This window comes from Neofelis nebulosa, chromosome 15 (genome assembly GCF_028018385.1).
Source record: "Neofelis nebulosa isolate mNeoNeb1 chromosome 15, mNeoNeb1.pri, whole genome shotgun sequence".
Classification (NCBI taxonomy): domain Eukaryota; kingdom Metazoa; phylum Chordata; class Mammalia; order Carnivora; family Felidae; genus Neofelis; species Neofelis nebulosa.
Window position 1 is genome coordinate 66,542,081 of NC_080796.1, and position 15,282 is coordinate 66,557,362.

The 15,282-nt window shown below is 41.1% G+C and overlaps 1 protein-coding gene across 1 annotated transcript in view; it reads left to right on the forward strand.

Moving 5' to 3' along the window:
• Positions 1 to 15,282, forward strand: part of TMCO1 (transmembrane and coiled-coil domains 1) — a 39,835-nt gene that overhangs the window by 21,527 nt on the left and 3,026 nt on the right. Inside the window, exon 6 of the mRNA XM_058702433.1 lies at positions 358 to 502. Within this exon, the coding sequence (XP_058558416.1) occupies positions 358 to 502 (145 nt within the window). The remainder of the gene's footprint in view (positions 1 to 357; positions 503 to 15,282) is intronic.

Genomic DNA, 15,282 nt, shown 5'->3' on the forward strand with positions numbered 1-15,282 from the left:
TTCTCACTACCTTTTAAATGATTTAATACATATTTTAACATTTCTCAGTTTTAATTTATAAAGCAGTAAATATGGATAGATATAACCTTTAAACAATGTAGGGTTCTCAAATTTTCAGAACGTTAAAGGGTTCTGATGCTGAAACAATTAAGAATCATTAGTTTAGAAAAAGATTGATGGGAAAAAATCTAGGTCTTTCCCTACATCCTTGTTCAGTACGTCTCTTTTTAGAATATCACTCTTTGTTTTTTAGAGATCAAGGGACTTAGAGTTCTATTTCTGTCTCATATTCTTCCCTGGAACTAAGAAGCTTGTCAGTCTTCTAAAAATAACAATTCCTTGTTTTTTCCTTTTTAGATTTGATGGTAGAGTGGTGGCAAAGCTCCCTTTCACCCCCCTTTCCTACATCCAAGGACTGTCTCATCGAAACCTGCTTGGGGATGACACCACGGACTGTTCCTTCATCTTTCTGTATATTCTGTGTACCATGTCAATTCGACAGGTGAGTGACCGTATCCACTATTAAATATACGTATCCTTCCTTGCTCTCACACTCTAAGTTTGCTTTTGCTTTTTTAATACTGACAATGTTTCAGAACCCCAGTGGATCCTCTAAAGCTGTTTTATTTTTATTTATTTTTTATTTATTTATTTTTTAACGTTTATTTATTTTTGAGACAGAGAGAGACAGAGCATGAACAGGGGAGGGTCAGAGAGAGGGAGATACAGAATCTGAAACAGGCTCCAGGCTCTGAGCTGTCCGCACAGAGCCTGACGCGGGGCTCAAATTCACAGACCGCGAGATCATGACCTGAGCTGAAGTCGGCCGCTTAACCAACTGAGCCACCCAGGCGCCCCTCTAAAGCTGTTTTAAATGTGTGTCTAGTTACTGATCCTTGGGGATGGGTGGTGGTAGCCATAAAGTGAAACATGGTTTCCATATCCCATGTTTAGAGCTCTTAGGTTCCTTTTTCATTCCAGTCATCTAAAGATACAAAAATAAAGAGCGGGTTTGGTCTTCTCAGTGTCGTCTCTTCCTTATTACATACCACTGCCTTCTGGCACTTCAGGAACACAAACAAATGTAGTAATTTGGTGATTTTTAGAATATTCACAGTTGAGATACTCAAGTCGGTGTTAGAGAATTTACATTTGGTCACCAGGATTGTAAGACATTCATAGTAAAAAAGGGTAAGAGCCAAGAGAGAAGTATGGATAGTTGGGGGAACCCGGACAGAGACAGGACATTTGAATAGTTGGGGAAGATTCAGGCAGAAAGGTTTAGAGAATGAAGTGGCTTTTGAGATAGGACTTTAAAAAGCAAGAAGAGTCATGATCTCGTGGTTCGTGAGTTTGAGCTCTGCATCAGGCTCTGTGCCGACAGCACGGTCAGTACAGAGCCTGCTTGGGATTCTCTCTCTCCCTCTCTCTCTCTGCCCCTCCCCTGCTCACTCACTTTCTCTCTTTCTCTCTCAAAATAAATAAATATACTTAAAAAAAATTTTTTTTGAAGTGAGAAGAGTCCCTGGCTCAAACATTTTATATTTCAGTTTATATATTCAGTTTATAAATAAATAAAATATTTATTTATTTACTCATTTTGAGAAGGAGAGAGCAAGCAGGGGAGGGGCAGAGAGAGAAGGAGAGAGAGAACCAAGCAGGCTCCACACTGTCAGTGGACAGCCCCATGCCGGGCTCCCTCTTACAACCATGAGATCATGACCTGAGCCAAAAGCAAGAGTCAGATGCTTAACGAGCTGAGCCACCCGGGGTCCCTATGTTTCAGTTTTTGAAATACTACCATTCAGCAGGCATTTCAGTGGGGAGATTGGCGCATGAGAATTCTTCTGAATACTGTCAGTGGCAGCAGATTTTTTGATTGCCCTGGCATGTGAGAATAAGTAGGAAATGGAATAATAGTTTGAAGCTTACAAAGGTCTTTGTGGTCTTACTGCTTAATGCTTTCCCCACCTCCTCTCTCATCCAACCCTCCAGCCATTCTCACTTGCCTGACAATTTCCGTGTCCCGCTCACCCACGTTTGCTTTTTGTGAATGCTCTTCGCTCTCTCTGGCTGCCTCCCCCCTCGTCCTTTTGCAGATTAAATGCAACCGGGTCTCAAGTCTTCCTGGCATCATTTCTGACATTTACTACTTTCTGAAGGATAGATTTGAGAAGGCCCTGATGAGGTGAAGGAAAGTCAGAAGCCTATCTGAATTGTCTAGCAAAACATCATCATATTCCGAACTACTACGGTGATGAGAGGGATGGAAGGGAGGGGCAGGTTGGGACCTACATGGAGGGAAAGCAGCAGAACTGAGTGAGGGAGAAAGGAGAAACTCAGGTGAGCCCCAGGTATGGCTTTGGTGACCAAATGTAGACTGGTCTCACGAAGAGGGTGGAAATTGAGGAAAGAAGAGCAGGTTGGTTAGAAGATGAGCGGTTTGAGATGTTTATGGGGCAACTAAGTGGGCATGTCTGGCAAAAGTTGTACACTTGTGTGGCTGCGATGGGGTGTAGGCTACGTGCCTTGAAAATGTCTCTTCAGTGAAGCATTGTGTTTGGCTTAACCAAAGGTGAAAGCCAAGACAGTGACAACACAGATCTCTTTTGTTGGTTTAGCGGAGGTCCGTTGCGTTCCAGAATATTGTTCTTAAATGTGATTATTTAAATCTGAAACTTTTAAATTGGAGCTGTGTCCAAATAGTAATAAAACACAATGATGTATACATTCCACTTTAAGCAACAAAGAGCAGTTCTGCTTTAATTACATTCAGATGTTAATGCTTTATGTGTGACAACTCAAAATAGTCACTTAAAAAAAAAAGTTTTTGAATGTTTATTTTTGAGAGAGAGAGAGAGAGAGAGCGCGCGCAAGCAGGGGAGGAATGGGGGTGGGGGTGGGGTTGGGGAGGACACAGAATCCAAAGCAGGCTCCAGGCTCTGAGCTGTCAGTGCAGAGCCCGACGTGGGGCTCGAACTCACGAGCTGTGAGATCATGACCGGAGCCAAAGTTGGACACTTAACCAACTGAGCCACCCAAGCACCCTGACAACATTTTAGATGGGACATTTGCACTGCTACCTGGCCATTGCTCCCCAGAATCACCGTCTGAAACTGTAGAGTTTTAAAACTGAAATAAATGTTAAGAATGATGGGGCATCCGGGTGGCAGTCAGTCTGACTGCCACTCAGGTCATGATTTCATGGTTCGTGAGGTCAAGCCCCGCGTCGGGCTCTGCGCTGACAGTTCAGAGCCTGGAGCCTGCTTCGGATTCTGTGTCTCCCTCTCTGCCCCTCCCCTGCTCACACTTGCTCTCTCTCTCTCTCTCTCTCAAAAATAAATAAAACATTAAAAAAAAAAAGGATGGTTGAGGATGTTCACCTCAATCTGGTATTTAAACTCCTTTCAGGTATTTCAGAAAGTCTGGTGAGGTGTTTGTTTAGCAGTTAATTTTATCAGGAATGCAGTGCTCATTTACCATGGTGGTCAGCGGTTTTTTTCTGTTAAGGTCTGGATAGTAAATATTTTTGTGTTTAATATACTCTGTCATAACTGCTCAGCTCTGCCATTATAGTAGGAAAACAATCATAGACAGTATGTAAATGAATGAGAGTGGCTGTGTTCCAACAAAACTTTGTTTACAAAAACCGGCAAGGGGCCAGCGACAGTCTGCTAATCCCTGAAGGTTCAGGCAGAGACTTGCAGCTGCTCAACTCTGCCATTAGACTATGAAAGCGCCATAGACAATGTGTAGACGAACATGACTGTGTTCCAGTAAGCCTTTGTTTATAAAAACAGGCGGTGGACCAACACGATATATCTTAACTCCTGAGGACTATAGTGCACAACATGTGCTACAAAGTTAAAATAGAATAGTAGATCCTAGACAGGTACAGCTTAATAAAATAATTGTTTATTGAGTACAGAGAAATGGAGGAAAGGGGCAGTGAAACACACACACACACACACACACACACACACACACACACACATACGCACACAAATAATCAATGTGTTTTGAGCCAGGGAGGATACATACTCATTTTTTTTTTTTACTTGTCCAGTTCTGTGTGCTGATACTAATAAGAGAAAAGTATACAAGAGCTATAGTATTGCATAACTAACATAACAGCGTTGTATTTGAAAGATTTATTTCTTTTGGTATACGGTTATCTTCCCCAAGACGAATGGTGAGTTCTAACTTGTTGTTGCGTCCTGACTGCTGGTCATCTTGGGCAAATAATTTAATTACCCAATTTTATACAAGGTATTCTAATATATTCAAAATCTTAGAAAAATCACCCAAATGACCTGCTTTTATAATTTTTACTTCACTGGCTGCAAATGGTTTCTGTACCTGTTCCTCACTGATTATTAGCGTATATACTGGAGGATTGTGAACTTACATCGGGTCTAACATACCTTAGCATTTGAAGTGCTATTATGGAATATATGCCTCTTTTTTCTTTAATTACAATGTTTGTTAGCTTGCTATTTCTATGTTTTGTTTTGTTGTTTTGTTTGCTTTATAGGATCTTAGGTTACCTGATAATAGACTATATACAGATGCCTATGAAATGAGCAGCCATAAAATACGAGGCTTTAAGAAATTCAACTTATAGACGTACTGTCATTTCCCCAGCGAGGCCATTCTTAGGCACGGAAGTAGGCCACTTAATTTCAGATATACCCGTGGCATAAAGTAGTTTTAAGAGAACGTAATGAATTGGGTTTTTTTGTTTGCCTGTTTTGGGATGTGAAGTGGAGTACGTGATGGGGAAACTAATATAGAATGATTCAAGCTTCCATGATGATTGCTTATATTCTGCCTTATAGGAGTTTTTGTTTGGTCTATTTGTTATTTTTATCTATTTTCTTCTTTCCTTTCCAACTGTTCCAAGGTAGTAAGTTCTCAATTGTCTGCATATATCTTAAAGTACCTATGTATGCTACGTAGTATACATCTGAAAAGTATATGTTAAACAAACAGTAGGTGCTACACCGAAATATAAACTTGTAAATTTGGCAAGTTGGGGTTACACCATTTTTTACTCCCAAGAGCAAGGTAGGAAAATGCGTTTCTGCCAGCCTCACCAGCAGAAATTGCTTTTGAGTTTTTATCAGTCTGAGGGATAAGAATTGCTTCCCCGTAGTTTTAACTTGCATTTTGGATTGAGCATCTCTGTTTGTCTAAGGCTGTTCATATATTCTTTCCTTTCCGTGGTGGCGAGAGACTGTGTATGCCTTTCGCCTATTTCTCTAATAGGTTGTTGGTCTTTTTCTGAATTTTAGCTCTTAACTTTGGGACATTCGCCCTCTCTGTGTGCTCTAAGTTGCACATAACTTTTCCAACTTGTCGTTTGTGTTCCAGTTTTACTTATAGTGGTTTTTGCCACACAAAATTTTATTTGCTCGCTGGATTTTAGTTTTTCCTTTTAGATCAGATTTGTCTGTCTTTTGTGGCTTTTGGATTTTGAGTTATGGTTAGAAAGTTCTTCTCCACTCTAAAGTTACCAGGAAATTCATCCTCCTTTTCTGTTGGTACTTTTTTGGTTTCAGGTTTTGCATTTAAATGATGAGCCAGCCCATCTGGAGTTCATAGTTACCTTCTTCTTTCTTTATGCTCTTCTACTTGGCCAGCTATTACGTGATTTTGAAGAAGGAGAACGCAAAAACATGGATTCATCTGAGATCACAGTTTGCCTACTTCTTTTTTTTCCAAGACTAAGAAGCCAGAGAGCCAAAAGAATGCAGTGAGATGAATGATTGGACTTGAATATAAGCCCCGGCCAGCAGCCTAGTAGTGTTTTCTCTAGAGCTCTCAAAATCCGTCTTTGAAATTGGAAAGTCTGTTCAGTCCCAGTGACAAGTGTGTGAGTGGAGACGCTCCTCCTTCCTTCACACCTTGTTTAGATAAGAGGTCTTCTGAAATGTGCTAGTGTCCTGGGGCCGGCTAAGCAGCGTGATCTGAACCCCTAGAGTAGAAGAATGTGGAGGAGTAGGCCAGACGTCTCTGTCATGCCTGCTGAGTGTCAGGGCTCTCGACTTGTCAGGGTGACTGCCTGTGGCAGCAGTGGAGTCTTGCAGGATTCTCAAGCCAGTCCTCTCTGAGGTCCAGACACTACTTTCTGGTTTCCTATGTTCGGTAATTCCAGTGCTGTTAATCTTTCTTATTGATTGTGTTAAAATAGACGTAACACAGAATTCACTATTTAGCTATTTTCAGCTGTGCAGTTCTGTGACATTAAGCACATTTATGTTGCTCTACAAGCATCTCCATTACCCCCAATCCCTGGCACCCACCATTCTGCCTTCTCTCTCCCTCTGAATTTGACTACTCGTGTCTGTGGGTTGATCTCGTGTAAGTAGACTCATACGATGGTGGTTCTTTTGTGACTAGCACGTTCTCAAGTTTATCCACACTGGAGCATGGGTCGGCACTTCCTTTTCTAAGGCCAAGTAATATTTCGTTGTATGTGTGAACCACGTTTTGTGTGTCCGCTCACCTGTCAGTTGGGCTGCTCCCACCGTTTTGCTGTTGTAACGCTGCTGTGAACATGGTGTGTCGATGTCTGTTTGAGTTTCTCTTTTTACGTCTTTTGGGCTATAATCCCAGAAGTAGAATCGCTGGGTCATAAGGCAATTTGACATTTAACTTTTTTGTGGAATCACCAGCTGGTGTTCACAGCTACTGCGTCATTTTACCCAGTGCCGGTCATCTTAAGGCTTCAATTCACTACCAACTTGAGACCATTCATTAAAAGTTTCAAGTAATTTTTCATGTTTTTGTTTCAGTGAGTGAAACCACAATTTCATTCACTCAAGGTCAGTTTTATGCTAAACATGTAAAAACAATGTGTGTTTCATGCAAGTTACCTCCAGCAGCACTTATGGCCTTGCTGGTTTTAACAGGGAAGTCTTCTTACAATAGTAAACTAGAGTATAGCATCTAGGAGAATGAGAAACATTTCTGTTATTAGTGCCTTTAAAGTGTCAACAGTTTAATTGCTGAAGTGATTAGATACATTTACCATGGGTTTTCCTGCATTTATGTTTTTAAAGTCTTTTAGTTGTGAAAGATTATGACTACATTTACATTTGTCAGTTAATAACATCTCTACAGTGTTAACCAGAATCCACTTTACTAAATGTGAGTGATGGTATAATTCAAACAACCAGCTCTGTTCCCTTCATGACAGTGTGCACTCCTTTTTATAATGGAGGTATAATATAATATAAGGCTGAATCACAGGTGTCTATCTGCTTCAGTCATTTCCCCCCCATCCTTAAGAGATTATTATCACATTAGTAACAATTTCTTGGTAGATTCTGTTTGTTCATTTATTCATTCAACAAAATGGAGCATGGATATGTATGAGGCTCCATGCTGGGTGCTTAGTATACACTTTGAAACAAAATTCACGTATAATTATGGTCCTTGCTGTCATGGAACTTCTGTTTCTTTTGAAATTAAAAGGTTAATTTTTCCAACTATAGCTTCACTTAAAAAAAATCATTATCAAATATGGAGGTGTAAAAGTACATTTAAAATTATTTTTTTCTTTTTTATCAATGTTTATCTTTGAGAGAGAGAGAGGGAGAGGGAGAGAGTGAGTGAGCGGGGTGGTTGGGGGTGGGGGGGAGACAGAGGATCCGAAGCAGGCTCTGCGCTGACAGCAGAGAACCTGACATGGGGCTCGAACTCACAAACCATGGGATCATGGCCTGAGCTGAAGTCAGCCGCTTGACCAACTGAGCCACCCAGGTGCCCCTAAAATTAATTCCATTATACTAGTCATTCAGAGTAGAAGCAGATTGAACAATGATTGAACTTTGAACCTAAACTAACACAATTTTATGATGTATTGCTAGTTCACATAAATATTTGTGAATCTGGTTTTCATCCGTTACTTATTTTTTCCCATAGTAGGATGTTATTAGTTAATTAAATGATTCGCCATTGACTTAGAGCTTTCAAGGAAAAGTGGAAGTAATACTATACTGATCATGTAATAGATTTTAAGACACATTCCTACTTGAGAAACTTTGAAATGATGGGGAGAGAGGAGGAAGACAACATAAGGTTGAGGAGATACAGGTTTTGGAAGCAAAGCACCAGGTTTTGACTCTTGCTGACACTTAACTAGCCGAGTGTCCTCGGGAAAGTCCTAGAACCTGAGTCTTTCCACAAAGGTGAAATGGGGGCGAGTGTACCATCTCACCATGTTATGATGATCACAAGACAATAATACACAGTGTTAGCAGTTCTTAGGGTGACATTTTAAAAAAAATAAGTACCCCCTCCTTTGGGGTATTTTTTAAAATTAGTATTTGTTTCGCGGCCCAGATAGGACAAAGTTGCTTTTTAAAGATTGAAGCAGGGTGGTATGTCTGTCATTAACTGAAAATAAATCTAATTAATTTTTCTCATTTTATCTTTCCCCCTTTTTAACATCCCTTAACGTTTAGTGATTAGTGCTTAGCTGCCTTGACCTTCACACCGCAGCTGTTTCCTTTGTGTGAGTTTGTAGCAGCGGAAATGGTAGGTCTGCCAGCTCCCATCGGAGGTGTCAAGTTGGTCCAGGGTGGTGGTGGAATTCAAGAATAGGAGGAAATTTCCTTAATTGCTTTTTAAATTTTCTTGTTAGTACGAGTGAGTAATAGATTACATAAATAGTGATCTCCTCTATTAAAAAAGTGCTCTAAATCAATAAAAACTCAAGCAGATTTACCTGGTAAACAGCTAAGGGGAAAGTGGTCGATTCTTATGAATTTATGTGACTATAAAACCTATGAATAGAATTCCCTTTCTTTGAAAGCAAGAAGGATTAGTTGTTCTGAGGAAGAATGGAAGAAAGAGTTTTATCTTTTTTCTTTTGTCACCCATATCTTAATATATTACTTGATGTGTGTACGACTATTATCTGGAAAAGTATCGGTGAGAATTTGTCATGGTCTCTTTGAACAGCTGTGTGCTCAGGAGAGAGATAAAAATAAGCATATTTTATTTTTTTTCACCCTTGGCTTTCCTGGGGCAAAGAATTTTGATATGCCTTGTGAATTTATAAAAACAGGTTCTAATTATGTCTTGTCAGTATATCTTAAAGTCATCAAAATGAGAAGACCAGATGCCTGCCATCTCCTGTGCCACATCATTAACATATGTCACTTCAGGACTTAGAGCTCAATTCATTAATGTCAGTATAGCTCATCTACAAGCAGGGTGTTTTCATTTTTAGCACTTAACTTAAAATCAGAGAATTGCATGAAGTTTAGAAAATGATAGCTTAGCTAGTACGTGAGAAGAACAGATTATTCAGGCATTATCTTACTCTGATCTCTGCGAATTGTTTCAGTGCAGGAGTTCAAGGCTTTATTTAGAATATCGCCTGTCTTGCTGAAGATTGACTCAAGTCTTTATGCTATGCCAGGAATTCTTTGATGCTGAGAATACAGGGTAAAAAGCAGTGGTTTCTACCCTGTGAAACTCATACTCTTTGTGGAGAGATAGATCCATAAGTAATAGAGTATGATTGATGCCCTTTGTCTGTGTGTTCACGTGCAAAATGGTATTGGAGGGAAGACCATGCTGTGGAAGCCAAATGGCTAAGGGATGAAAGTAAGAGTTTATACAGAGGGGCCATTTTGTTGTATCTTGAAGGACGAGTAGGGGCTTTCCAGTCTTAACAGAGCGTTCTTGGCATCGGAAGTAGTGTGAGGAACAGCACGGAGGCTTGAACGTGTACAGTGAATACAAGACTGTACAAGTCAATGCAAGCGAGTGCAGAATTGTTGGTGGGGTGTAACAGGAGAAGAAGCGGGCCCCTGCTTACTACCTGTACCTCACAGTACAGCGTCGAGTGATTCCTTTGTTTTTCTGGGGTTTGTCTTTTGTTTTGTTTTGTTTTTATCGTGTTTACAGTGCAAGTCTCCTGGCAACAAATTCTCTTAATCTTCGTTTATCTGAAAATACTTTTATCTATATTCTTGAAGGATATTTTCACTGGATATGCAATTCTGGGTTGACGAGGGGTTTTGTTTGTTTTAATCCTTTCAGCTTTTTAAAATGCCCTTCCCCTGTCTTCTGGCCTCCATTGTTTCTGATGAAGAGTCCTTCCTATCTTTTTTTCCCTGTAGATAATGTGTCATTTTTCTCTGGCTGCTTTTAGATTTTTTTTTTTTTTTTATGTTTGGTTTTTCAGCAGTTTGATTGGATGTGCCTACGGTATTAATTCTTTTTTTCTTGATCGAGCTACAGTTGTTTTTCCTGCCCATTCCTTCCCTCTTCTTCTGTGATTCCAGTGTCTTATATGTTTGTCTGTTTTTTCAGTATTGTCTAAGAGGACACTGAGGCTCTGTTCAATTTTTAAAAATCTTTTCCTCTCTGTTCTTTAAGCAGGATAATTTCTCTTCATTTGTCTTCAAGTTTACTGATCCTCTGTCATCCCTAATCTGAATTAACCTTAAATCCATACAATGATTTTTAATTTTTTTTTTTAATTTTTAAATTTATTTTGATAGACAGCATGAGCGGGGAAGGGGTAGACAGAGAGGGTGAGAGGGCGAATCCCAAGCAGGCTGTGCACTGCCAGCACAGAGCCCGATGCAGGGCTCGAACCCACAAAACTGTGAGACCATAACCTGAGCCGAAACCGAGAGTCGGACGCTTAACTGACTAAGCCACCCCAGGTGCCCCCCCATACAATGGTTTTTAAATTTTGATACAATATTTTTTTTTTCAACTTTTTTTTTTTTTTTTAATTTATTTTTGGGACAGAGAGAGACAGAGCATGAATGGGGGAGGGGCAGAGAGAGAAGGAGACACAGAATCGGAAACAGGCTCCAGGCTCCGAGCCATCAGCCCAGAGCCTGACGCGGGGCTCGAACTCACGGACCGTGAGATCGTGACCTGGCTGAAGTCGGACGCTTAACTGACTGCGCCACCCAGGCGCCCCTGATACAATATTTTTTTAGTTCCACAATATCCATTTGGTTCTTTTTTTTTTATTTAAAAAAAATTTTTTTTTTTAACGTTTATTTATTTTTGGGACAGAGAGAGACAGAGCATGAACAGGGGAGGGGCAGAGAGAGAGGGAGACACAGAATCGGAAGCAGGCTCCAAGCTCCCAGCCATCAGCCCAGAGCCCGATGCGGGGCTCGAACTCACGGACCGCGAGATCGTGACCTGAGCTGAAGTCGGATGCTTAACCGACTGAGCCACCCAGGCGCCCCCATTTGGTTCTTTTTTTGTGATCCTTTTTCCCTGCTGAGATTTCCTATTTGTTCATTTATTATTATGAGCATATTTTATGCTTGTAGGCATAGTTATTTAGTTACTTTAAAATAAAAACCTTATCGGGGCGCCTGGGTGGCGCAGTCGGTTGGGCGTCCGACTTCAGCCAGGTCACGATCTCGCAGTCCGTGAGTTCGAGCCCCGCATCAGGCTCTGGGCTGATGGCTCAGAGCCTGGAGCCTGTTTCCGATTCTGTGTCTCCCTCTCTCTCTGCCCCTCCCCCGTTCATGCTCTGTCTCTCTCTGTCCCAAAAATAAATAAATGTTGAAAAAAAAAAAAATTTAAAATAAAAACCTTATCTACTAATTTCAACATTTGGATAATCTGAAGGTTGGACTCTGTCGCCTGCTCTCTCAAGTATGGGCTAAGTTTCTCGTTTGTTGGTATATTTAATTATTTTGGATTGTATCTTAGACATTGTTCTGATAGATTGTATAGACTCTGGATTCTACGATTCTTTGAAAGAGTGGTGAGTCTTTTAGTTAAGCAGGCAATTAACTTGGCATTCACACTCTGAACTCTCCTCTGTGGTCGGCTGTGCCTGAGATCTCTGCTATGTTAGTCTCATCTGGGCTGCTCGAGGGCTGTCTAGTGCACGCATAGTTTAAGAGATGTGGGCAGAGTTTCAGTGTAGTTTTGAACTCCTCTGTTAGCTGTTTTCCAGGATCCTCTCACTATCATCATTAGCTGCTGTGGCTGCACTAATCCCTGTCTTTTGGTTTTTCAAATGAGTAAGGCTTCAGTTTATTTTTAAAAAAATTTTTTTTTCAACGTTTTTTATTTATTTTTGGGACAGAGAGAGACAGAGCATGAACGGGGGAGGGGCAGAGAGAGAGGGAGGCACAGAATCGGAAACAGGCTCCAGGCTCCGAGCGGTCAGCACAGAGCCCGACACGGGGCTCGAACTCACGGACCGCGAGATCGTGACCTGGCTGAAGTCGGCCGCTTAACCGACTGCGCCACCCAGGCGCCCCAGTAAGGCTTCAGTTTAATTCTGAGTCTTAGATACCCCGCCCAGTGCCAGCTGCATCCTCCTACCCATTATAAGATTAAAAATACATACATCCGTTTATACATCTGAAACATACAAACATCCATCTTGTCTTCCAGCACTAAACTAAAATTCAGAGCATTCTCCTTGACTGCTCCTCAGATAAAGGGCTAAACAAGAGATCTAGGAAAGTGTTCATTGGAAGGATGGTTATAAGAGAGAGAGAGATTAGGATTGTCACTTGATTGTCTGACGTACCTCCACCCCCTCAAAAAAAAAAAAAAAAGACCTTTAGCACCAGCAAGGCCTTTAGACAACTTAGGACAGAAAATATTCATTCAGTATTACAAAGGAAGTGACATCACTATAGTGCAGATTTGATGTGCTCATGTTTCTTTCAGAATTTCGATTTCCACTTTGTAAGAAATGTGTGCAAATCTGCATTATAATTTGTTACAACATAGTCACGTTCTAGAATGCTAGAGCGACAGGGGACTTGGGCTCCTTGAAGGTGCTTGGTGAAGAAGCTTGAAAGGTCCAGCAGGAGGCTTCAGGTCCCTTCAGTATTTTATCTGTTTTCTGTAGTGGGTTTCTTTCATGAGATTTTGTTTAAAGAAAGGATTAAAGGGTTGAAAATGATTGATCTGGCCATCCCGCTCCTTTCAAGGGGGGAGGGCAGCTGAGATTTGGAAAGGTGAGAAGACACTGCCTGTTGTTTCTTTGCCTGGGCTGCCAGTACTGGAACTCAGGTCTTCTGACTGCTGACCCAACAGTGTATTTCAGGTACCCCAGTGTACTGTCATTTTCTTCAGTAAATATTTCATCTTTACATCCTTTCTCCCAAACAGCTTATTGAAGCATATTTATTTATTTTAAGAGACAACAGGGAGGGGTGGAGAGAGAGAATCCCAAGCAGGCTCTACAATGACAGTATGGAGTCTGATTGGGGGCTTGAACTCATAAACCCATGAGACTGTGACCCGAGCTGAAATCAAGAGTCAGATGCTTAACTTAACCACTTAACCGACTAAGCCACCTTAACCACTGAGCCACCCAGGTGCCCCCCAAACAGTTTACTTAGATGTAATGTGAAAACTGTGGGGCTGCTGGGTTGGGCCATTTGGTGTGATTGGATTTTCACACCGCTTTGTGGATATAGTAAAGAATATGTTATGGGAACTTGATGAGAAATTATCATCAATTGGAAGTGAAGGCTGTTTGCTTGATGCCAGAGAAACTAACAAAGAATAAACTAAGGATTGCCATGGCTGAGTTATTTTAGCTAAATGACTAAGAAATAACATTTAGCTGAATGTCTTTATGGCTGGTGACCTGGGTCTTCCCAAAATATCCAGTTAGCAACCAACAACTTCCTTTTCTTGATCACCGGCTCTTATCCTTTACAAAGAGGAAGGAACGCAAATCCTGTAATGGTATTTTTCTGGGTTTCCTGCCAATAAAAGGCATGATTATGGGAAAACGTTTTTCCTTTGTTTTTCCCTTCTGAGATACACTCCTCAGTTGTTACCCTATTTATGACACAGGACTGGACAGAAATTCAAAATCGTTTTATATTTTTCTATAAGCTTACCAAATCGTATTATATTTTGCATGTGTGTTGTGTTCTTCCGTATCATCTTCATGATATATTAAAACTTTTGTCTTTTAGCAAAGTATTTCTAAACTAATCTTACGAATTCAGAAGGCCCGAAAAATAGGCGAATTAAGAGATATAGGAAAGGGGCGCCCAGCTGCTCAGTCAGTAGAGCATCCGACTCTTGATCTCGGGGTCGTGAGTTCACGCCCCACTTAAAAAAAAAAAAGAAAGAAAGAAAGGGAAAAAAAGGAGATTAGAGGAAAGCAGTCAGCTCGAGTCAGGATGAGGTTGTTGAAAGATATAAAGGAGATAATATAGGGAAAACTATCTGCTGCACAGGGTCGCACTCAGTAAGCATTTGCTGAGTCACGGCCTGGCAGTCGAATTATTCTTCATCTGCATGTGAGGATAATAAGCCCACCTCACCGCCTGGTTGGGGGATTGAATGAGAACAATGCCTGGCACTGTGAGACAGAGCTGCAGAAACACTTGTCTTTATTTTAGGTTATCCTGTTTAGCAATGTTTCAAAAAGTTGGGAGGCAAGCAATGAGAAAGGGGTATAAACTATTGTTATGTGTCCATATATTTTTATAGTCTTTACATGCATTTTTTTATAGACTATTTTTTAGAGCAGTTTTAGGTTCACAGCAAAACTGAATGGAAGGTGCAGGGACTTCCCATATAGTCCCTGTCCCCACATATGTTCAGTCTCCCCCACTGTCACCCCCTAGCACCAGACTGGTACATTCGTTTCCAGTCAGTGAACCTACAGCAACACTTCGTTATCACCCAAAGTCCGTGATTTATATCGGGGCTCACTCTTGGTGTATACATTCTATGGGTTTGAATTTATGTACTTTAAAAAAAAATTTTTTTTAATGTTTATTCTGAGAGAGAGAGAGAGAGAGAGAAAGAGAGCATGAGCAGGGAAAGGGCAGAGACACAGAATTCGAAGCAGGCTCCAGGCTCTGAGCTGTCAGCACAAAACCCAGTGCGGGGCTCGAACTCACGAACTGTGATTCACGCCTAACCGACTGAGCCACCCAGGCCATCCAAATGTGTGTGTGTGTGTGTGTGTGTGTGTGTGTGTGTGTGTGTTTAAGTTTATTTGTTTATTTTGATAGAGAGCAGGGGAAGGCAGATAGGGAGAGAGAACCCCAAGCAGGCTCTGCGAGCCCAACATGGGGGCTTGATCTCATGAGCAGTGAGATCATGACCTGAGCTGAAATCAACAGTCAGATGCTTAACCAACTGAGCCACCCAGGCGCCCCCTATTTGTAAACTTTAAAGTGCATAAGAGTGTTGAATGTTATTACTATGGTGGAGAGAATGGTTACCTCTACTCTTTTTCTTAGGTCATTTGTCGTAAGACCATCACTTAGTTCCTACATGTGTTTT